At 46.8% G+C, this 24,482-nt stretch overlaps 1 protein-coding gene across 4 annotated transcripts in view; it reads right to left on the bottom strand.

The window, feature by feature from the left end:
• LOC119217621 (sodium-driven chloride bicarbonate exchanger-like) overlaps positions 1–24,482 on the bottom strand; it is a 39,913-nt gene that overhangs the window by 14,609 nt on the left and 822 nt on the right. For 2 of the 4 annotated variants that reach the window (XM_037471435.2, XM_037471406.2), the window contains exons 2-7: positions 23,600–23,623; positions 6,072–6,153; positions 3,438–3,581; positions 3,143–3,284; positions 2,752–2,912; positions 1,781–1,969 (exon numbers count right to left, since the gene is read on the bottom strand). In XM_037471435.2, the coding sequence (XP_037327332.1) occupies positions 1,781–1,969; positions 2,752–2,912; positions 3,143–3,284; positions 3,438–3,581; positions 6,072–6,153; positions 23,600–23,623 (742 nt within the window). Of the gene's footprint in view, positions 1–1,780; positions 1,970–2,751; positions 2,913–3,142; positions 3,285–3,437; positions 3,582–6,071; positions 6,154–20,058; positions 20,429–23,599; positions 23,624–24,482 lie in introns of those variants that run through there. The other 2 variants (XM_037471414.2, XM_037471429.2) reach the window with 2 other exon arrangements.

Genomic DNA, 24,482 nt, shown 5'->3' with positions numbered 1-24,482 from the left:
AAGGAGTGATGCTACTTAAACATTTAAGGAAATATTCTTAAGACGCTCTCTTGCAGATAGTTAGATGAGAAGATTGATACCAACACCGAATTGGTCGGTTCAATGGGGCTACAGTAAAGCCAGCAGCAGTATGGCTTCGCTTAGCATAGCTAACTGGAAACAGCTTTGAAAACAAATCTGGTAACAAATTCTCTCAAAGGCGTCTCTAAAGCTCACTATTGGAGAGAGCCACACTAGCCGCTTCCCTGTTTCCAGTTAATCTAAGATAACTTGTGCTGCTGGCTGTCGCTTTGCATTTAACATTAAGACACAAAAGCAATATCAATCTTCTTGTCTCGTCCAAAATGTCAAAATATTTCTTTGAGGAAATTATTTGGCAAATTCATGTTCATGAGAAAATCAATACCACTTGCAAAGTGAAGCCGGAGCCAATAGCTGGTTAACGATAGCTTAGCTTAGCGTGGCATGAATACTAGAACATAACCCTGATTGTCAAATACAAAATTGTTACACTTATCTTAATATGCAAATCAAAAAAATTAGAGTGTTGACCTTATTTTATCACCCATGGACAGAGCCTGCTTGCACCTTCTTTTCCAGTTGTTATGCAATGCTAAGCTAAACTAATCAGCTTCATCTTTACCTCAAAAACACAAGGGTGGTTTAACTAAATATGTACAAGAAAGTGAATAGATATGTAGTGTTGACTTTGAATAACAATCCTGAAGGTGACAAAATAAGGATTCGATTTTGTGCAGTTACAACATAAACGTAAAGCAGTCGGGCTACAGCTATTTTGAATTAGTCACTGTTATGGGTGAGAAACATGAGTCACAGAATTTCTGTGTTTTCTAGTCATTGAACCCTTTGTTGACAATGACAAGAAGTGAAGAGCATAATCATGACAACCAGTACAATTCACATGCCCTGATTGACCATAAATACTTTCTACCACTTACCCAAAGTTGTTAAAAGTACAGAAAAGCTTCCGCATTCTTTAAACCATCCACTTTTCTTTTATGGCATTGCTTCAGAGTTAAATATAAAGAAAAATAGATCAGCTAAAGTAGCATTACAACTTTTTTCCCCTCTTCTTGACCGCGCATAACCCATTTCCAACCTCTCATGATGATGCTCTCCGCTTTAATGAGTTCCTTTTTGTTCTATCACTACTGCTATCTCTGGACTCTTAGAGTTTAGAGCATCAGCCGTGGCGCTCTGGTTGCCTTCGCGGATCCTCCGCTCTGTGTCCTCATGTGCGATGGGACAGTAGCCTTGCGCCACTGCCTGAAGGACACTAAGGCGTTTGGCGCTGGTAATGCCAAACGGCGGGTCTGGGGCCATGTGGCCGCGGCTGGCAGAGACGCTCAAAGGTGATGGAGTGTGGGAGGACAAAATGCGCAAAAAACACACCGCGGCCGTGCCACGCGAGGAAAGGCCTCTCTGGGTGGAGGCGGAGTGTTCTCGGGGAGCTCGGACAAACACTTAGGAGGGTTTACCGTTTGAAATATGAGAGGGCGTTCACTGTGAATGAGTGAATGACACACGTGCACACATGCATGCAATACCCAGCAGACGACAACAAACACGTACACAGACACGGAGAAACACAAACGAGAAAGGAGAAAATGAGATGTCAAACAGGATTAAAACAGTAAGTCACAGGTGGACAGACTTTGAAGAAATGCATGCAAAGGATTACAACATTGTACATAAAGGCCAACTCTATATAGAATCACAACAAAATCACCTATGGTGATGAATTGGCCCAGTTGCTCACCGTTCTTGTCCATTGAATGGGGCTCGGATTGCTTCTTGCCAATGTCGGCGAAGGAGCGTACGATAGGAATGCGGTTGGCCAGTTTCTTATGGTTTTGGTGGTGGTGCTGTTTGAGCAGGGCTTCGCGGATCCTCTTCCTGGCATCCTGACCCACAGGGCCCGACTGCTCGTGCTGATCCAAAACCATGTCTGTGGGGTAAAGAAACAAAAATAAGCTTACACGTTACAATGTTTTAACAGATTCAAAAACATTCAAAAAAGGTCCCTGCGTGGCGGGCAGCGATATTGAAGTTGATTATTCGGACAATAATGACCTGCTGCTGCTGATTTAATCGCCCCAAAACAAGGTTAAATTCACGCAGCTCCAGGTTATTTCCACAATCCGGTAATACTGCTCTCAAAATAAAGCACAGTTGTTCTATAATATTAGTATAATGTCAGCCTGGTTGACCCGGCCTCTACCCTGCTGCAGATCATTGATATGAAAATATTAAAAGTAACCAACAGGGCAGGGTTTTTTTCAGGAAAATGTGTGATGCAAAGACAAAGAAATATAAGAAACAGAAGGTTATCTAGAAGCAGCGGACAAGGATAACATTAACCTAATTAAACAGGATACTAATAATTGCTTTATTGTGGATGTTGCACCTTAGTTCTAACTGAACACTAAGTCATTCCTCTTTAACTCCAAAAACAATTATTTCTGCTTCATCATGTTAAAGGGGAATAGCATCAATTGTAAAAACAGGTTACAGGACTAGAAAATAGAAAAATGTACATTGTCATAATAATGGTAATATATTTAGTAGTTTTTCCTAATCCAAGCAAGCAATTATTGAAAAGAAGAGGTCTGAGAAAGAAGCCTTGGGGAACACCACATCATTTTAGTTTGCTTAAAAATGGTACAAACCAATTTCTAACCCCTAAGATACATAAGACCCTGTGGAAATTGTTCAGCCCTAAATGGTCACCTGCAATTTCCTCCAGCGAGTTGGCCCTCATGTCCAGCATCACGGTTCCGTTCATGATGCAGCTGCGGAGCTCAAAAAGACTGTGCAGAGACAAAGTGGCTACGTAGGGTTTACTCCACCGCTCACCACCATCCTCAACATCCTCCTCAAACTTTAGCCACCTGCATTGATGAAAAAACATGACTCGGTAAATACATCATGACATTATAAAATTGATCAATTTGAGATGTACCCATCAGCATTTCCTGGCTTTACCAGAACATTTTTCTCAACAAAGCCAAGTGTTGTAGGCTATGATGAAGTTAAACCGTGCTTGGCGCCATAAAGACCGATAAAAGCTTGCATTCAGACGCAAAAAGGTGCAAAGCCAGACCCAGCTCATGTGGTATACCTGGCGGTCTCTTTCCATTCGGCGTCCTCGCCCTCCCTGAGGCAGATTTCGTCCAGCTCGGTGAACAGGGCAGGCGGGATGTGCTCCTCGTCGCCATCCTCCGTCCCCAACAGAAACTGCACCCTCTGAGCCGGGGTGTCTGCTGCAGCCGATAGGACAGGATATGGAGAAAAGGAAGAAGGAAAGCATGCAACAGGAAATATTTGAAAAGGAAATACTACATAATGGGTGCTGGCCAAATTGGTTCCGGGTGAACTGAAGATGGAGTTAGGCTCAGTGCAGTTGGAAGACCTACTGTGCGAGGGGGATTCCCTTCCATCATCAGTTGTAGAGTCCCTCTCCTTGGACCTCTTCCTGTGTTTGTGTCCGTGGTGGCGGTGACGCCTGTGCGACCTCCTGCCCAGAGGGACGTGAACCCCGATGTAGAGAGTCCGGTGACCTGGAGACAAACAGCGGTCGACAACGTTAGATTTTTAAAGACGAGACTAGTTTGATCTTTTCTGCAGTTTTACAATGTCATCAAAATCAGGTTTTCTGGTGTACAGTATATCCATGTCTGGAAAAATGTCATCACTTTATCCTGTTACACATTGGTGTGAAAGTAAATAGGTGAAAGTATTCTTCATTTATTGCCAACACCACACACCATCAAATTCTGATCAGCTCAGTCTTGAGTAAAAGTGAAGTGAACATTTGAGCCAAAATTTGAGGAAATTTGCTTTTGGAGTTTTTCAAAATATCGCCTACACAAGAACAGATCAGACGGTAGGCCACAGTGAACTTGACTGTAGACCACCACATTTGAGCAGGTCATACTTTAGTATGAACACATAATTGTGTTTGAGTACAAAAGCAACAGAATCAGTAAAGTAGCTTAATCAGCTACAGTGCTACATTATCGCAGGTCTTTGCGTCCTTTGTTAGCAGAAGGTGACCCCCATCATCTGTTTCTCTAAAGATCTTATAGAAAAGTGTAGAAGTATAGAAAATGTATAGTATACCACAGACTCTAAGGGATTCACTCACTGAACAAAAGGACCGGAGGTAGCCTTCATGATTTACACATGGTATCATGTGGCTTGGAATGAGGTGGGCTTTCAGGAGGTTGTATAATTGGCAATTGGAGCAATGGGAACGCGATTGAGCCAATGCACTGAAACTCAACCACGACCGGGTGGTGGGATGCTGTGTAGTCCGTTAGAGTGGAACCAGAGGCAAATGAACTGCCAGATCCAGAGCCCGCTTTGCCAGCGCATTAATAAGGAGCTCTTTTGCGCTTCTCTCATTCTGAAAATTGATTTTGAAATTTGATTACTTTTTTCCCTTCTTTTTTCATCAATATGGAACAAACCAAGAGACTGAGATTGTGAACTGGGAATGCGAGCTTGCTCTTTTTATGCGCATATCTGTGTAAGTACGCACACACATGAGAGTTCATCAGCAGGGTCAGCGGGAGGATAATGCCAGCTGATGTTCCCCCTCCTTTGTCGTGGTCGAGCATTGTATAAGGCGCCACAGCAAACGGCAATGTGATGCAGAGCAACTGGGATCCAGTAATGAATGAGTTCCCTTAGGTCATTATTAGTTAACGTACATTCTTATTTAATTTGTGTTATTTTTTTTCACCCATAGACTGCAAATAAGAAGTGGACATAGTCCTTGATTTCCCTTTGGAAACCTCAATTTTTGTGATTTTGCCGCCGTTCCATATTTTTGTCAATCACACAAAACCTGCTTATCCTGCTTTGAGGACTGTTTGACTCTAAATTGACCATTTATTATAGAGAAAATGTTATAGAACCCCTTTCAAAGTTAAATACTAGCTCAAGTTAAGCCATTGATGCAGGTTCCAAAAAAAAAACAGTTTATTCTGTCTATTATAGTCAGACCCATTGTCTCATTGTCTCAGAGGGAAAAATATCCCACATGAATGCCTTCAAATGCTTTGCAGACATGGCTAATCACATCACAGTGTACCAATCAGATTAAAGCAATGCACAGTCATTAAATGAATCACCTACAGTAAGAGCACACTGACATCACGGCATCTGAAACGAGTCACTCAGTCAATACCTCCCACCCGTAGGATTTCAGGGCGGAGGCTGAGTGAGGTGACGTGGCGTCTTCTGCTGTTTTCATATAGTATCGTTGCGTGTTTTTTCATGTATGTACTGCTCTGCGTGACCACAGAATTGAAGCAGTTCTGATTGGATAGGCCTTCCCTCTCCACTGGCTGCAGCTTTGCTGTTGTGACGTAGCAGCACGTCCACTCTGCTAAATGTTCTCTCTATTCTCATAGATGCAGTTACGGGGTTAGGGTTTATAACCCTTCTGCAGGGTATTTCATAACCATCTATATCATAATTGAAAATGTAACATGCAAACCAATCCAGGATCCCATAAATGTTCCATATGTTGGGGCTGAGAGGTGTCATTGAGATAACCTCAAAGGAGCTCCTTGTCCTCCTGCGAGTCATTACGGACAACCTTCTTCTCAGGATGAGAGCCTTTGAGATGAAAGCACCATCTCACCGGCAGTGTCAGAATCAAAGAGTTCGCCTGGCTCGGCAGACGTTGCATGGCAACAAAAATACAGTGATACCGATGAGGGAAGCAAATCTCCCCAATTCTCGAAAAACAAGGATTTTATTTGATCTTTTCTCGTTATATATATATATTCTCGAGTACAATGCCATGGTCAAGCTGGCAAAAACTGACGCAAACGCATAAAGTGCTCGCTGTGTGATGCTGCAGGACACACATCAAAATCTGATATCCGTTAGTAAGGCCTTAGACAGGTGGACGGACATGTTTTCTCCCATTAGTAAACTATGCTGTCAGTAATTCTGCTCTGTAAGACACGTTTGGTCGTTAAAAAACCAGGTTGTGTTTGTAATTGTAAATGTCAATGATCCCTTATAGTTGTTACCTTCTAACTCTTCCTTTTCAAAGTTGGTATTGAGCATGGAGCGCGTGCCCCCGCGGTCCACCACCGCCTCCTCATCAGCTCTCTGGAAGAGACAAACACACAAGGAAGTATTACAACAGTTTGCATCTAACGTTCACATACTTTGACATCACTCTCAAAAAATATGAAAAATTCAGTCTGCCTGGCATTGTGCTGCCACATGAAATGCCAGCGGGCCACAGAAGGAATCTCCCTGAATAAACATCCATACGTCATCAAAACGCTCCAAGTTGTTATGTAAGCCTATTTGGAAGTCACAACCTGAAGAGAGAAACAAACAAACTCAGCATCGTAACCCCCGCCCCCCCCGACTGCCACCGAGTATCACCATGGCAACGCAACGGCAGCCAATCTCGATTTGGAAAAAAAGGTACTCTTCCACCGGCAGAGCTCCACCTGTCCACTCAGTTCTTGAGTCCCGCCTTGAACAGGAATGCGTCATCGTTTGTGTGGGCCTTAAATCATGTACATGTTACACCACCCCACACCTGCTGGAGGGATACATTTCTCGGGAACTAGGACAGCAGCAGATGCTAGGGGAGGGTGCGGGGGGGGGGGGGGGGGGGGGGGGGCAGGTGCGCGAGGGCCGATGCAAATGGATGCAACGTTTCCTGGTTCTACTCCGCGCTATGAATAGCTCATGACCTTGAAAAAGAAAAGGGGGACATGTCTTTGAATTCCTGTTCCTCTGCTATTTTAATATTTAATGAAAACACTGCCTTGTTATACGTGTTTTTTTCAATTCCAGGGTGGTGATCTTGTTGGTGGAAAATAAGAAATGCTCACTCTAAAAAACTGCTGCTGCAGGGGCCAGCGTGCTGTAAAAATCGCTATTTATTTTTTTATCATTCAGAGCAGATGCTCTCATGCCACGTGAGCTTTATGAGTGGACCAACAGCAAGTGTGTTACTGAAAAAACATGTTAGGTAATAACAGGAGATACATGAATCCCAGTCATTGCTTTAGAATAGAGAGATGGCTTCCTGGTGTTTGTTCCTATCAAATTCCATTTCCCAGTAAGCTTCACACAGAGATCATGGTACCCATCTCCCTCCTCTCCTGACTCTCTCCCAGAAATACAGGTGTGTGCATGTTCATGCGACCTTGAGACGCCCGCCCTGAAGTTGCCGCAGGTCCTGAATTGATTATTGTCTTGTTGGTCAGATAACACAAGCCACAGCTGTCACTATTTGGCAGCCTCATTATTTATTCGATTGCTGTGTGTTCCCAATAACACGCTAAAACCACTACATTTTAGACTTCAGAAAAAAAGATTCACAGTTGGGCATGTCTACAGTAAGCTTAAGAGATTACTGTAAGAGAGAGTCTAGTCTGCCAGATCCAAGTTCCACTGGTCCAGAGACTGGCGTCTACTTTGAGTGTAAGATCGACTGTTTTCACTGTCAAACCCCAATATTTTTACAATTTTACAGAAACCTGCCTGTGGAGGATGCTCTTCCCTCCAGATGACTTTAAATAGTACAGTACAACAAACGTTAGTGAACAACAGGCTGTTAGGAAATGTGCTCAAAATGAAACAAACAATAATAACAAAAATTAGCAGCAACTTTATTTCCACTTCAAAACAGCTGTGCTGAACACCTCTTCTCCTTTTCTCTCCTTTCGTCTTGTCTTTCACAATAAAAGCACCTACACTGGAACGCTATAATAATAGCTTACATACCTCCCTACCCTCAAAAAGAAACGTTTCTAAACTAGATTTAAAATGATGAATGAAAAAAAAAACGTTTAACAGTTAACAGCATCATACAGTCTTCCATCACCCTACTGCACAGCCTGCAGAAAATATGCCCCACTAATCTCAGTAGACACCAGAAACTGCGGATATCGTTTGGACACATATCCAATACGGCATGTGCAGCTACCCTGATGAAAACATGTCAACCAACATATTCACACATTTATCACTGAAACATCAGCTAGCGATAAGTGACAAAGTCCCTTAAATATCCTGGCTGCCTCACAACTCTATTTGAACGAGACACGGTTGGTTTGTTTCCCAAGTGCCCGTAACCTTTGCACTTATGAGCTTGGTGAGGGGAAGCTGGGAGGCTACTGGAACCATCTGCTCCGTGGAGGTCCAGAGGACTGCCAATACAATAGATGAGTCACACAGCCAGGAACCTGTAGTGTCTCTTCAAGTGGGGAGCAAGTTTCAGGTTGTCCTCTGTTGGATTATGGAGCCATACGAGACCCCCTTGTCGATACGGCTGATGCCCTTCTATCATAGTACAGCTTTTGTTTTTCGTGGGCATCAGCACCACACTGTCTGCCACCACAAAAAGCCATCTTCAGTCTTTCTGCCAGATATGTCGCAGCATGAGGCCGAGGCAAGTCCATTCGAACCATCTGTGATTGCAGAGACACCTGAACACTAGTGCAATAATAGCTTACACCAGCCATTAGCTCATTGGATCCAGTAGTTTGCCAACTAGCCTTAGCCTTAGCCCTTCATCTGTTGGACCACTTGTTGTCAAAATGTACACCAATGCTGAAGTGTAATTTAAACTTTTCTGGATTCCGAAATTGCTTGAAATGAACAGAGCAGTGTTTTTTAACTCGTTCATGATGTCTCTGTGTGGTGCATGTCTCTCTAAAGCACTATCTGGCTTTACCGCTAAAATTGCCAATAGATCCAATTAAATAAGGATCTTTCACATATAAATGTGTATTTTTTAAAACATGAGCAGAAACGTAAATTTCCAGCTCTACACAAACTCAAAGTGACCCTATTCTGTGACTATCCAGAAGAATAATAATGTGTACTGTTCTGTGACAAGTTGGAGATGGCCAATGCTGGATGTCGGCCTCTAATCCCGGGAGATTAAGCTAGAACACTGGTGGTACAACACTCAAGAGACGCCACACACATGGACACCCACGTGAGGGATGAGTCCCAAAGCATGGGGTGAGTGTGTGGACAGATGCAGCGTGCTGACATGGCGGACATACTGTACAGAGGGACGTTAATAAGGGGTCTGATGGGGCTCAGATGATGGCTCATCATCAAGTCCCTGCCGACAGACTTCCCTGGATGGTTAACGGTAATCTGAAACACTAGGGCGTTCTCGGAAATGTGTTAATTTTGTTGTCAGCCCGTGCATGTCTAACCAGTGGTGCCATCTGCGAAGTCCATTGGCGTCTTCCAGGAAAAAGTCCCACCTCGCGAGACTTCACAATGAATATTATCAACCATATTGTCCATTTATGTTGCAAACAGATGACTAAATGCTTTTATATATATACGCTTTAACACTGATCATGTTTTTTTATCTCATACATAACATCTAAAATCTGTATGTTTGTTTATGTCATGGTTTTGGGCTCTTCCTGCCCCTTTTCCCCCCCCTACTGGTTTTTAGTTATTCATACATTGTTTCCACAACTCACCAGCTGAATCCCATTATCTTCCCCCCTCTCACACTAATTGTTACACACCTGTTCCCTATGTTGTTAATTATTTCTGCTATTTCTAGTTCCCCTTTTCCTCTGTTCCCTGTCAGAGTATTTTGCTACCCACGCAGGAGACACACTCATCGTCTTTATGCCTAGTCTTGTCCGATTACGTCTTGTGTTTACTGTCCTGATTCAGCGTCCGGTCCCGTCGAACAGGAGGAGTCCCAGCTGAACAGCCGCCACCCCGGCCAGCCGGCTTTGTCGGGAACGACGGGCAGAGAACCCCTCTTCCCAGCCCTCGACCTCTAGTGCCCCGTTTCACCGGGAGACCTTCTGTTCATTTTTCTAAGAAGACTTCAGTTGCCGTTTTCGTGCCTGCCTTCGCGGCGATCTCTAAGTTTGCACCTTCCTATTAAAGATCATCATTTTTCTGCATCTCGCTTTTGGGTCCTCTCTCTCTCCTCATAACAGAATACTCTGACCAGTAATGGACCCAGCGGATGAACACCCGATTCGTGCTGCTGTCGAAGTGCAAGGAGCCGTGCTCGGGAGACACGACTCGGAACTAGCCGCTACTCGTCGTGCGGTGGATTCCCTGGCTGCCCAACTTTCGGACTTGTCCGCCCAAGTCCACCACCTCAGGAGGGCCTCCCCTGCTGCTTCCAGGGATTTGGAACCCCCAGAGCCCAGAGTCAATAATCCCCCCTGTTACGCCGGGGAGCCCACACAGTGTCGAGCGTTCCTCACTCAGTGTGAGCTGGTGTTTTCACTTCAGCCTGTCACCTACGCTAGAGAGCGAGCGCGAGTCGCCTACGTCATCTCGCTTCTAACCGGACGCGCTCGTGAGTGGGGCACCGCTGCATGGGAGGCTGGGGTTGACTACATCACCCAATTTGACTTGTTTAAGGGGGAGATGATACGGGTGTTTGATCGATCGGCTCATGGCGAAGAGGCTTCTCGCATCCTGTCCACCCTCCGTCAAGAAGGACGCTCAGTTGCGGATTATTCTATAGAGTTCCGCACCCTATCCACTACCTGCGGCTGGAACGAGCCGGCGCTCGTTGCGCGCTTCCTGGAGGGTCTCCGGGCTAGCATCAAGGACGAGGTAATCGCCCGTGAGCTGCCTACTCGCCTCGACCCTCTTATTGAACTGGCAATAAGAATCGAGAAGAGATTTGACCTTCGTCGTCGCTCCAGGGTGGTGGACATTCCTCAACCGGCCTCCTCACCCACCTACTCCCACCCTACCACCAGTGCTGAACCGGAGCCCATGCAGCTGGGCGGACTGCGCATTGCCGCCAAGGAAAAGGAACGTCGCATCACAAACCGTCTCTGCATGTACTGTGGCGCGGCCAACCACTTCGTGTCAACATGTCCAGTAAAAGCCAGCGCTCGACAGTAGAGGAGGGATTACTGGCGAGCGCTACTTGCATCTCTCCGTCAAAGTCGTGCACCCTGATTCCAGTAGCCCTGCGGTGGGCGGGGTCATCAGTCTCATGTAACGCCTTAATAGACTCTGGGGCAGAAGGGAATTTTCTCGATGAGACGTGGGCCCGAAAGCAAGGTATCCCTTTGAAGGAACGCGAGGGGGTCACCTCCCTTTTTGCCCTAGATGGTAGCTCCCTACCTAGGGTCCACCTCCAGTCCACTCCCTTATCACTCACTGTTTCCGGCAACCACCATGAGACTCTTTCCTTTTTAGTGTTTCGCTCCCCCTTTGCCCCGTTAGTGCTAGGGCATCCCTGGTTAGCCAAGCATAACCCTCATATTAACTGGTCCACTGGTTCCATCCTCTCTTGGAACCTGTCTTGTCATGTCGAATGTTTATTGTCTGCTAATCCTCCCGTCTCCCCTGTCACTGTGTTACAGGAGGAGCCAGGTGACTTGGCCGGGGTACCGGAGGAGTATCATGACCTGAGAGCGGTTTTCAGCCGTTCACGGGCCACTTCTCTCCCTCCCCATCGTCCATATGATTGCGCCATCGACCTGCTTCCCGGGACCACGCCCCCGCGCGGTAGATTGTTCGCCCTGTCCGCCCCAGAACGCGAAGCACTAGAGAAGTATCTGTCAGAGTCCCTTAGCGCCGGAACTATCGTGCCCTCCGCCTCACCTGCTGGTGCCGGTTTTTTCTTCGTTAAAAAGAAGGACGGTACTCTGCGTCCATGTATCGACTACCGTGGGCTCAACGACATAACCATTAAGAATCGCTACCCCTTGCCGCTCATGTCGTCTGCATTTGACTTGTTGCAGGGAGCCAAGGTTTTTACCAAGCTGGACCTTCGTAACGCGTACCATCTCATTCGCATTAAGGAGGGAGATGAATGGAAGACCGCGTTTAATACACCGTTAGGGCACTTTGAATATCGGGTACTTCCGTTCGGCCTCGTCAACGCGCCGGCCGTCTTCCAGGCCTTAATTAACGACGTTCTAAGAGACATGCTGAATATCTTCGTCTTTGTTTATCTGGACGATATATTAATCTTCTCTCCGTCCCTCCAGGTCCACGTACAACAGGTGCGCCGTGTTCTGCAACGCCTCCTCGAGAACCGCCTATTCGTAAAGGCAGAGAAATGCACTTTTCACGCGTCTTCCGTCTCCTTCCTCGGTTCCGTTATCTCAGCCGAGGGGGTGAGTATGGACATCTCTAAGGTAAAGGCGGTTACAGATTGGCCCACCCCTGACTCCCGTGTCGCGCTCCAGCGTTTCCTGGGCTTTGCAAATTTCTATCGACGTTTTATACGCAACTTCAGTCAAGTCGCAGCGCCCCTTACCGCTTTAACATCAGTAAAGTCAGGTTTCAAGTGGACAGAATCCGCGCAGAGAGCGTTTGATCATCTCAAATCCCTTTTTACCACGGCGCCTATTCTCGTCACCCCTGACAGCTCCAAGCAGTTTATTGTCGAGGTCGACGCGTCGGAGGTGGGTGTTGGGGCCGTCCTTTCCCAACGCTCCTCCTCTGACAATAAGGTGCATCCGTGCGCTTTTTTTTCTCACCGCCTTTCGCCCGCAGAGCGCAACTACGACGTTGGGAACCGCGAGTTGCTGGCCATTCGCATGGCTCTGGAGGAGTGGCGTCAGTGGTTGGAGGGCTCTACCGTGCCATTTGTCGTTTGGACGGATCACCGTAACCTAGAGTACATCCGATCTGCGAAGAGGCTTAATGCTCGACAGGCTCGTTGGGCTTTATTCTTTACCCGTTTCGACTTCTCCATTTCGTTTCGTCCGGGCTCTAAGAACGTGAAGCCCGACGCGCTCTCACGCCTCTTCGATTCCCCAGACACCTCCTCCGCGCCTAAGGAGGTCATCCCTCCCTCACGGGTTATCGGGTCTGTTGTCTGGGGAATAGAAAGAATTGTTAAACGCGCCTTGTCTCACTCTGTCGCTCCGCGTAATGTACCTAGGAACCTCCTTTTTGTTCCCGTAGTGGTTCGGTCAGCTGTTCTCCGGTGGGCTCATACCTCTAAACTGACTGCCCATCCCGGCATCAGGGGAACACTGTTCACAATTCGCCAGCGCTTCTGGTGGCCCACTCTCGACCGTGATGTACGACGTTTCGTCGCCGCCTGCACCATTTGCGCGCAGACCAAGTCTAGTAGCGCCCCGCCAGCGGGACTTCTAAGACCGTTACCCACACCGTCCCGTCCGTGGTCTCACATTGCCCTCGACTTTATTACTGGTCTACCCCCGTCAGCTGGCAATACAGTTATTCTCACGGTCGTGGATCGATTTTCTAAAGCTGCGCATTTCATCCCCCTCGCTAAACTTCCCTCGGCCAAGGAGATGGCCCAAGTCCTTGCTACGCATGTCTTCAAGCTACACGGTCTCCCCACTGACGTTGTCTCGGACCGGGGCCCTCAATTCGTGTCCCTATTCTGGAAAGAATTCTGTCGTCTTATGGGTGCAGCCGTCAGCCTGTCCTCTGGGTTTCATCCCCAGACCAACGGTCAGGCCGAACGCACTAATCAGATCGTGGGTCGTCTTCTGCGTAGTCTAGCATTTAGTAACCCTTCCTCTTGGGCAGATCAGCTGCCATGGGCAGAATATGCCCATAATTCGTTACCTACGTCTGCCACCGGTCTGTCTCCGTTCAACGGCTGCCTGGGTTACCAGCCCCCCCTGTTTTCCTCACAGGAGGCTGACTCTAATGTCCCGTCAGTAAACGCTTTCATTCGCCGTTGTAAGCGCACCTGGAGGAGAGTTAGGTCCGCGCTCTGCCGTACCAAGACCCGCACTCGCAAGTATGCCAACAGACGTCGGGTTAAGAGCCCTAAGTATCTTTGCGGTCAAAGAGTGTGGCTTTCCACTCGTAATTTACCCCTCCAGACCACGTCTCGCAAATTGGCCCGCCGCTTTATCGGACCTTATCGGATTTCCAAGGTCATTAATCCTGTCGTGGTCGAGCTGAAACTCCCCCCCGGTCTTCGTCGCGTCCATCCTGTCTTCCATGTCTCGTGCATCAAACCGGTCATACGCACTCCCCCCCGCGCCCCCCGCACCCCCCCGCCCCCTCCGGTGCGCGCAGAGGATAAGTCTATTTACACCGTGCGTAAGCTCCTGGATATGCGCCGTCGAGGTCGTGGTCACCAGTTTTTAGTTGACTGGGAGGGCTTTGGTCCTGAGGAGAGGAGTTGGGTTCCCTCACGGGACATCCTGGACCGCTCTCTGGTTGATGATTTCCTCCGCACCCGCCAGGTTCCCCCCTTGGGAGCGCCAAGCGGCGCTCCTTGAGATGGGGGCACTGTCATGGTTTTGGGCTCTTCCTGCCCCTTTTCCCCCCCCTACTGGTTTTTAGTTATTCATACATTGTTTCCACAACTCACCAGCTGAATCCCATTATCTTCCCCCCTCTCACACTAATTGTTACACACCTGTTCCCTATGTTGTTAATTATTTCTGCTATTTCTAGTTCCCCTTTTCCTCTGTTCCCTGTCAGAGTATTTTGCTACCCACGCAGGAGACACACTCATCGTCTTTATGCCTAGTCTTGTCCGATTACGTCTTGTGTTTACTGTCCTGATTCAGCGTCCGGTCCCGTCGAACAGGAGGAGTCCCAGCTGAACAGCCGCCACCCCGGCCAGCCGGCTTTGTCGGGAACGACGGGCAGAGAACCCCTCTTCCCAGCCCTCGACCTCTAGTGCCCCGTTTCACCGGGAGACCTTCTGTTCATTTTTCTAAGAAGACTTCAGTTGCCGTTTTCGTGCCTGCCTTCGCGGCGATCTCTAAGTTTGCACCTTCCTATTAAAGATCATCATTTTTCTGCATCTCGCTTTTGGGTCCTCTCTCTCTCCTCATAACAGTTTAATCCAGTTCTAGGTAAGGTCAGAGTCGGCATTGGGTTTTTTTATATTCAAAGATTGGCCCACACTCCAAAAGGACTAAATGTATGCACTCAACTGGAGCACAGAGCTTAGTTATTGTAATCCATGCTTTTAATGGAAAAATAATATATACTTGTAATATTAATAATTGTTTTCTTATATTAACAACATAGATCGCATTAAAAATGAAAAAATAGCTTCTAGCTACACTGGAATGTGTACAAACAGGGATGGAGAACTGGTTGTCATTTCAAATTCTGGATTTATGACCCAGAGCAGTTATTGCACTCATGCTGTGGGATAAAAGATCAAGTTTGTGACCAAATTATCGTGTTGTCATATGTGTGTAATGTATTTGTGGTTATTAGGCGCCGAAGGGATCTTGATCTCAATGGAACTTCCTGAACTAATTAAACCCTTAAAATAAAGAATACTTTTGCTTCCAGTCGTACTCTTGCGATCCATGCAATTTCTGATAAATATTCTGCACTCAGTCCCACACAAAGCTTGCTCCTTTTGAACCAGAATCTCCCGCCTGCGGGTCCCTCTTACTATTAATAGGCACTGGTTTCTCTACCTCATGATGCTGACCCCAGACCAGCCGAGAGAGAGTTGTATTTCACTGCCTACCAATCTGGGTTGAGATTAATCTGCTGGCCTTTATTGCGAGATAAAGCCTTGTCTCTCTTACCACGGGATCAGTGATGGCGGGCCATGCGTGGCGGACAGAATTAAATGAGCCGTTTCTCGGGTTGGTCCGCTGGTCGTCGATGAAGGAAGGTGGGGGAGGAGGGGGGGAGGGGGCAGGAACACACGTGACCGAAGACTCCAGGGGAGTTGGGATGCGCGAGGTGGAGGAGGGGCAGGCATGTGACCGGCATGATGAGTAGAAACACGCTAACATAGCAATGAATACATCATGTCCACGTTTGGCCTCACACAAGGCTTTATATTCCCATCATAATATACTCTTTGCTTTGATCTGTCGCCATGCACTCCTACCCACAGTATTCCCGTGTGCAGCTCGCAGCAATGCACTGTACACGCCGTCACACATAGGCCCGCCAATGCACAGTTCCTCTCTGCAGGCGGAGTGGTGTGAGGGGGCGGAGCCGTGTGGATGAGTGAGCCGTGCCAGGGGGAGAGGGTGAGGTGGGGCCAAAAGGCTTCAGGGCCGTGGACACCAACCGAGGACCAGAGGATGTTTTAATGTCATACCGTGTTAAGAGGGCGTGTGTTTGTTGGTGTGTGTGTGTGTGTGTGCGAGCAGAGCGTGGTGCAAGGGCAGCAAATGGAGCACCATGACCTTGACAGGCTTGACATTGGATGCTATTTGAGTTCAATTCAGTGCCGATCTCTGTTGATGTGGGCCGTATTGATTCGACTTCAATATCCTGCTACCAATAATACCACTGACGTGTTTATAGTATGAGCTGGCTGGTTATTAAGTATTCCTTAATCATAAAACCCACCTAGATTAATGCTTGCATTAAAGCAACACCAGGTCTCTTTCAGTGACGTGCGGTGAGGTTGGTGGCTGACAAATGTATGAATTCGACAGAGTAGCAGAAATTCACCATTCACTTGCACATTGACTACTGGTCATGTTTCATATCCCATATCGTAAATTCTCTACTGTACACCTGTTTACATTGCCCTGAGCGTTCACTCAAAATAACAGTTCAAGTTTTTCTGACCGTTAGTTGTCATTTCAGTTTTTAGCTCGGTGGCGATCGCCAGAAAAAAACACCGGAAACACCGCAGAGGACCGGTTTCGTGCAATGGTAGCTTTTGCAACTGATTTAGGGCACCTTTTAGCCAAAGGGGACAATTCAGGTGGACATCATGAGCGATGTGAATAAATGAGATATTTTCAGATGACATACTAATTATTTTTGACCCAGACTATTGAATGTGAGGACATATAATAAAAGTGTGTACAAACATAACACACATACAGACATACAGAGAGATTAATTGCACGTGCCCAAATTGAGCAAAGAAAATGAGCAGCTCAACCCAGTTTGTGTTTGCGAGGGTTCGTGGGTGACTGTGCATCCCGAGAGGAGCTCGTCGCTGCCTCCTCCCCGAATGTGAACAGGAAACGACACAAATTCAGCTATATTGACTAAAAAAATCATTGGATTGATTTGAATCTAATGATTACATTTCTATCACAGATCAGTGAACAAATATATATATTTATACATATATATTTTTTAATCATTATTTGGTTTTACACTGATCCCTTTGGAGAACAATAAAGAACATATGTTCAGCTTAAAAATGGAAGGTTGATTTATAAAACTACAACTTCTGCTGTCTTAGCCTTATTTGGTGTGGTATGACCAGTAGTTTATGGCGGCCAATGTTTTCATAAGATAATTAGGCAACAATTAAAGCCACAAATGTCAACATTGCTGCATCCTGATTGGTGCAGGGAGGTGTAGTGTGTGGCCCTGCCTACTTCAAACGAGTGTCCAAATCAAAACAGAAATGAAATTCAGGAAAAATAAACAAATCTGTTCCAACTAGAAGATTGCGTGATCACGTACAAGACCCCGTTGCCCATAATGAGAAGATGATTTCAGAACATATTTTTTTTTCAATTAGACAGAAGTAAATCCATCTCTGTCTGAAACCAGTATTTTGAAAAAAATGGACTTCAATACAAAAAATCCACACAAAAACACAAAATGAGTAGATATATAGATCCGTTGCAGGATTACCACTGGTGTCCTGAGATGGCTCTGGATGTTCTAGATCTAGAGTGACATGTTTCTGAGCAGGTGAGGCCACGCACAGGCTTCCCACGGGTTGGTATGATTTCTCCACGTAGTTCACGAGCTAGTTGTACGTGTGGGAAAGAACACATTGAGCACCGTTCTAGCGCACTTGTTAATCAATTTGGCACGTTTAAATCGCATTCACAGACGGGGGGGGGCGGAGGGTGGGGGGCATTCAAATCTATTCACCACGACACCGATCCACCCACCGGCTCTCATTACCTACATGTGCAGTACGCGTCCCAACCACTCTTCCTAATGACTTTTGGGCCCGCCATTGTTAAACGACGCCCGAGGAGGATCAACTGATTGACCCGAAATAAATAAATAAATAAATAATGGGCCAACAAAAGCCGGCGTGTCCTTGTGGTCACCAGGCAGCTGACGCCCTAGCTTCTGTCAACACATCTGGTGACCGCTGGTGAACTGGAGCCGGACAAAAGTAACCGAGCTATGTGGGAGAAACTGAATACACAAACAAACAACAACAAACCTGCAACCGCTTAATGATATTGGACTTAAGCAGCTACTGAATATTCATTGTGTCGCTTTGGACCCGACGCAGAGCAGAGGATGACAACAGCGGAGTCCAAAAATAAACCCGGCCGACAGTGAAAGTGACCTCAACATCCGGCACGTCTCACAGGGACATGGGGGCTCAGGCACACGCTCACGTGCATGAGGCAGCTTTGTTGATTGTCACCGCGCAGGAACTGTTCGAGGGGTATTTTTTTGAGGGATTTTTCATGGAAAGGGGCGCAAGATTACTTGAGGAGTACCACATAGCCCACACAAATGCTTTCTTGATGTCTCTTTAGGTTTATAGAATATGCGGCAGACAATGTCATAGCCAGCCTCCTGCAGCTAAAAGTGAATTGTAGCCAAACTTTGTGAGAATTTGTTTTTGCAGGCGAACACAATACAAAAAAGGAAATAAAAATTAGGGAATACAACAGTAGCCGGATATATATATATATACATATATCACAAAGCTATTGATTTTCCCAACTCCTTCACAGGAATCTGTACATTATCACGTTGCTCAGATATGTGATATCCTTTCTCTGTGCTTCTAGGATGTTCTCCTGAGGCTCTGAGAATAGCAGAGATAAGGAATGTTTCCATTACTACACCACCAGATTTAGGCCATGAGATGCGCTCTCGAAATAATTGTGTCAGATGCAGTAAATTCCCCACCGCAAGCACAGAAAAAAGACAAGGAGGTTGCGTTAAATACAAAAACCACAAGACTGGGTCTTGAAGTCCCTCCTCCTAGTGCCATTTGGAAGGAGAACTTTGGCGGCAAAACTCCAGGTAAAAGAGCTGAAGATCAATCCGAGCACACAATAAGACAGCAGACTGGCGTGAAGCTCTTAGACATTGGTTCACCAGGAAGATTCGGCCAGCTGCATGCGCTCATGTTAAAGACATATTCAACGAGGACAGATCAAGCAGGGACAGTTACAGGAGTGAGGAACTTGAAGAACCTGTCTGAATAAATTAGAAAACAGGAGAGCACGCATGGATAACGCCTCAAGCTAGCAATAATAAGCAGAGTGAACATCGCCCCCAGCTGGACAACACAGGACTGCGTAGAGGAAACACAAAGAGGAGGGCCAAAACCTCTATCTAGGATAATTGATTGGGTAAAGTTTTGTGGGATTTGGCCTTGTGTGGGCATGTCGAGACGGACTCATCGGAACACCATCGGATCTTTAGAGGATGGTGGATGCTGTTGCGTGTCTAGACTGAACAGAACCTAAAATGTTTAAATTTAACTGTAAAGTAGTAGTGCTGAAATTGGTTGGATGGCTCTGCAACACTGGTCTTAATGTAAATCTGTCTATTCAACGTCAATCCGAGCTAAGAGCCAGAGTGATTTGTAGCTCGTGGCTAGCTGAGAGGGGACGCGGATTACCATCTGCTGTGCGATTGGCCGTGCAGCCTCTGATTGTCATGGTTTTTTATCCTTACAAATGCCAATGGTTGTGCTGACAAATCCTCATCATTTGCAAGAATATGCTAGCACACGCCAGGGAGGTCTGCGTTGTAACTCATCGTTCTCATCACACAGGGGAGATAAGAAGTGGGAGCACTTCCCCGCCAAAACACGTCAAGTTCAAATCTGCTCGGATTGGGTAAGGAATCTACACCTCCTACAAAAGATGCAAAAAAATGAAATAATAAAAAAAACACACAGACCAATCAGACCGTTTACTCCGCCTAACAGGGTCGGTGCTATGGGTATAAGCTCCTCTCTCTCGTCCCACAAACCACAGTCCCATCTGTCGCCCCCCCCTCCCACCGACACGGGACCCTTTCGCCTGCACATCAGATCAACTACACACCATGCAGAAGTGAGAAGCAATAAAACACAAGCTGTTGTGCTCATCTCAGAGACGACGCGCTGTTCCCAATTTGACCTACCTGGTTCACAAACCCTCTGTTGTGGTCAGTGGAGAACATGGTGGGGCTGTGAGATCGGGAGGCAGGATGCCCGCTAACTCCCCTTAAGTAGGTGAGGAAAAAAACGAGAGGCTGAGGGTTCTGGGCCAGAGCCCCACTCCGGACTCGAGAGTGTCAGAGTCAGAGAGAGAGGAAGGGGTCAGCGACGGACGTGGGCCCGTCGGAGGGAAGAAAAGGGAAAATAGGACACTGCACTCCTTCGACGGTCCTCCCGAGAAGAAAATAAAAAATAAATAAAAGCCAGGCAAGAAGAAGACATGTACACAGAAAAGAGAAGCTGGGAGCTCGGCTCAGCTCCGACTCTGCCTCCCAACTGCTTTCATCCAAGGCTGCATCTGACAAACCTCCACCCTCCCCCCCTGGAAAGATTAGCGCGCTGACATCACGGATGCTTCTGCTCCGCTGAGCCTCGTAGCCGTGTGGCTCTGTTACCTAAGAGAAGCCTAAGGTCGCGGGGGGAGTCAAATATCGGCGTCCTCGCATGTATATGAAGGCTGCGTGAATGAAGTATGTGCACTTCGTAGGGCGACCTACCTGGTCCGCTCTGCGGCTGTGGTGCATCGTTGGCGGGAGAAAAAAACTGCGTTGTAAGTTAGAAACGGATTCGGAGGACCGGCTGTTTATGCCGCATCGCCTGTCTCAACCACACCGGCACCGTCTTTGCGATTCTACTTCTTCTTTTTCCCGAACGCGGAGACGACATGCGCGAGGTGAGGATTAGACGCAATAAATCACATTTTCTGTATTCCTCTCCTCCCCTCTGTGTCTCACCATCTGCGACTCACACATTCTCAACCCAGCGGTACCTCTGTGCCTTCAACACCTCCCTCTTAAATATTAAGAGGAGCGGAGACGAGAGGAGACTAGAAGAGATGGGAGGAGAGGAGAGAAGACGGCCTCATGGCTGCACAGTTGGATCCGCAAAGGGTTCCCAGTGGAGCGCCACGCTCCATTGGACAGGCCTCCGTCCGCCCCTTCGCTTATCTCCTCCGCTGTTACATCACGGTTGTAGGGCCGCGACCCTCGAGTCAGATCCGGGTACCAGTAGGGGTCAAATCGAGACGTGGTTCTCTGTTACTACACTACTAACATAAGATAAGCACAAAACCAACTGATCAAAAGCCACCGGGAGCGAAGACAATCAGGGGCCCTCGGCTGTCACTGTAGCTTTACAGCCAGCGTCAGATTGTGTGAACCAACGCTTGTCTTTTTACCCAGCTGACACCTTGCGGCCTTTTGCTAATTCATGAAAAAGCTGTGAGTTATGCTATTCAATGTGCAACTGTTAGTCAGGATTGTTCCTCAGAGAATCGAATCTGCTGGCCCCATGCCGATGTGACCTCGAGCGAGACACCTAACCGTGTACTGTTACATGTGTGTGTGGGGTGTGAACGTTGTGTGAATGTTAGTCCTCATGGTCAGGTAGGCTGATGCATGTTAGGCCCCGTCACAGCTAAATGAATGAGTATGAATGAGTGAATGATGCGTCAGAGACGTCTAAACAAACGCAGTCCGTGTAACCCTTTACTACCTTTTGACATATTGACTGCTTATTTATTCTCTTGTTTTTATCCACCTTCACTCTCCACCTTCACTTTATCCACCTTCATTCTCCAGCACACTACAGTGACCTGTAGTCACCTGCTTTCACAGTGAATATGTGTATTTTAATTCACACACCAATGATGGAGTAGTGTAGGAATGAGCATTGTTTGCACTTTTTGTTTCATCACCTCAGAGTCAAAGTTTTGTTTTAATGGGATTTCAGTAAAAGGCTCAAAATAAAGTCTTTAGCTAACACAAGTAGAGAGGTTATTGGTAAAAAACTTCAATTCAAAAAAGTGGCCCACTGAGACTACTACACCTCCTAACAAGTTGGTCTTTAAAATGTTTATTTTTTTGTGCTAATTATTGCCTTACTTTAGCTTTTTACTTCTGCTGATTGCATTCAACCATCATGTCTTTAAATCATTAAAGATGTGTTTCTTTGTGAACATTTCTTTGCTGAAAAAACCCAAAAGTATCATGTGCTCAGAGATAATAACAGATAGAACTCATGTGATGCCAACTTCCAGCTGGCCTGTAAAATGCTCAGCTACTAATATACAAATTAAATTTCAAAGTCAAAAGGTTTCAAACCCAAGAAACATCCAGCAGACACTACCAACCCTTGTCCAGCTTTGCAGATATAACAACAAGGGGAACGAGAAGCTCGTTCTTAAAAAATAGTTAATACTGTAGTAATAAAACAACAAAAAGGTGGAGAAAATATCAATGCGTCCTCCCAAAGTAAAGGAAAGTAAAGAAATCCTAAAGGGAGCACACATAGTTCTCTTTAAGTGCTCCTCTGTCACTGCCCCTGGCTGACACTTGTGCCTGGTCCTGTTCTCAGTCTGGCTCACGGCCCACAGTTGCGTAAGAAATATTTTCTCAAAGTGGGTGACATGTATTCAAACTTTTCTCCACGACCGGCTCAATTGTCTCCCCTTACACTGCCTGCACAGGCAGCTCCACCAAGCCACTGCACTCTCCGTCCCATTATCTGCTATTATTTATTTAGCCGGCTGCGTCCTTGGGCCGCCAGTTTCATAGTGACACCAGTGACGATAGTGACAACAACAAAAAATACACAGCATCTGCTAGACAAGCTGGCTAATGAAAGATATGAACCAAATACAGATGTCCAATATTACTGTAGATTACAGATTATAGGAAACATGGATTAACAGCAAATTGTGATCACATCCGGAAAGTAGGAATGGAGGAAATCCATCTAATCTTTTGTTACTTCTTAATTATGGGGGACAAATGGTGTAGCTATATACCTCTGCCACTGTAGGAACATGGCAGACTCCGTATTCAGTTTCAAAGGGCTCATTCTAAGGTGAAAACATATTACATTACATTCATGCTAGAGCCCCCACAATGCCAGGCACCGGCCCCATAAGTACGCTTCGGTAAGTAGACCTCGCACATTTACTGAAATAGTCAGGGATCAGTGTATCTTTGGTGGACTTACTAACAGCTCATGCATATCTGAAATGTTACAAGGGGCCATACTAGACACAAAATCCTGTATTAGGGGTCACAATCCATTACGGTTTGGTACCACTAACCGGAAGTCTCTGATGGTGAATGCAACTCGCTTCAACAACTAATGTATTTGATCGAGGACAAGACTAGGCTCATTCAAACCCAACATTGTCATATTGTCACCATATAAATACTCGAAAAATGGCAAACGTCCCCCGTCCTGCAGCTTTTGGAATCATGTTTGTGCCACCAAATGAAAGTCCAAAAGTCCCTCTTTCTTTCTCACTGAAAGCAACAGTGAGGTCTAAATACCCTGTGACTTGACCTGTAACAACTTTGGCCTTGCCCTTTGCGTTTATTGATTTGTGGTGTGTATTGAACTGAGTTATTGCAGTTATAAGTGAGCAGATCAATGTGATGTGCCCCCCTCCCTCTTATTCCAGATGAAGAGTAAGGGTTGTGTACTCACCACATTTTCTTGGGAACTTTGTTCCTGTAAGTAAAAATAAAAAAACAAAAATAAACATCAGGACAAAAGCAGGGCATGTGGACACCTGCCATAAGCTCATGTAGCCTAATACAATGCAAATGTCCCATGTGAGAAAGACATGGGTTTGACATGACGCCATCCTGCAGTGAATTTGCTTTAACCTTGGGAACATGCTAGGGTCACATAGTGTCCCTAATCACCACACGACAACGTCTCATACGCATTCCGGCGGAAACTATGACAACGCGTGCGCTCACTTGCGCAGGGCATGAAGGGGGGTGGGAGGGGCGGGGGGCATGCGGAAGCGGCAGAGTGAGTAACGACGACAGGGAAGCAACCGCATCGAGACTGCGCCGGAGTCTGCCCCATCCGGCTCCACTGTACGGCGCAAAAAGCAATTGATGGGACCCCCCCCCCCCCCCCCCCCCCCCCCTATGTTTTCCTTCTGTCGCGATAGATCGAGTGTATTGCCCACGCTGTGAAATAATCTGATTACTCTTTTATGAAATACATGTTGCGCTAGGCAGTAAAAGAAGAAGTGCGTATAGCCCACACACAAACCCAGGCCAAATGGGCTTATGAACGATACGATCTTAATGATCCAGGTGAAGCTCCTCGCACAAAAGATGGAGGGACGTGGCGGCCCGATGAGGCGCACACCTACCATTGGTGTGCCGTCTTTGAACCGAAAAAGCGGGTTTTAAAAAGAGAACTGAAACCTGCTCCAATCGTGGACCATTTGTAATGGCGGAAAAGGCGAAATATGAATCGCTGTAGGTAATAACTGAAGCTGCCGCGTAACACCGTGCCCACCTGCCCGGTGCGGCGCGGGGTGCCACTCGCGCGAAGGCAAACGCGTCCG

Source organism: Pungitius pungitius, chromosome 3 (assembly GCF_949316345.1).
Source record: "Pungitius pungitius chromosome 3, fPunPun2.1, whole genome shotgun sequence".
NCBI lineage: Eukaryota > Metazoa > Chordata > Actinopteri > Perciformes > Gasterosteidae > Pungitius > Pungitius pungitius.
This window is presented reverse-complemented; position numbering and strand designations above follow the sequence as displayed.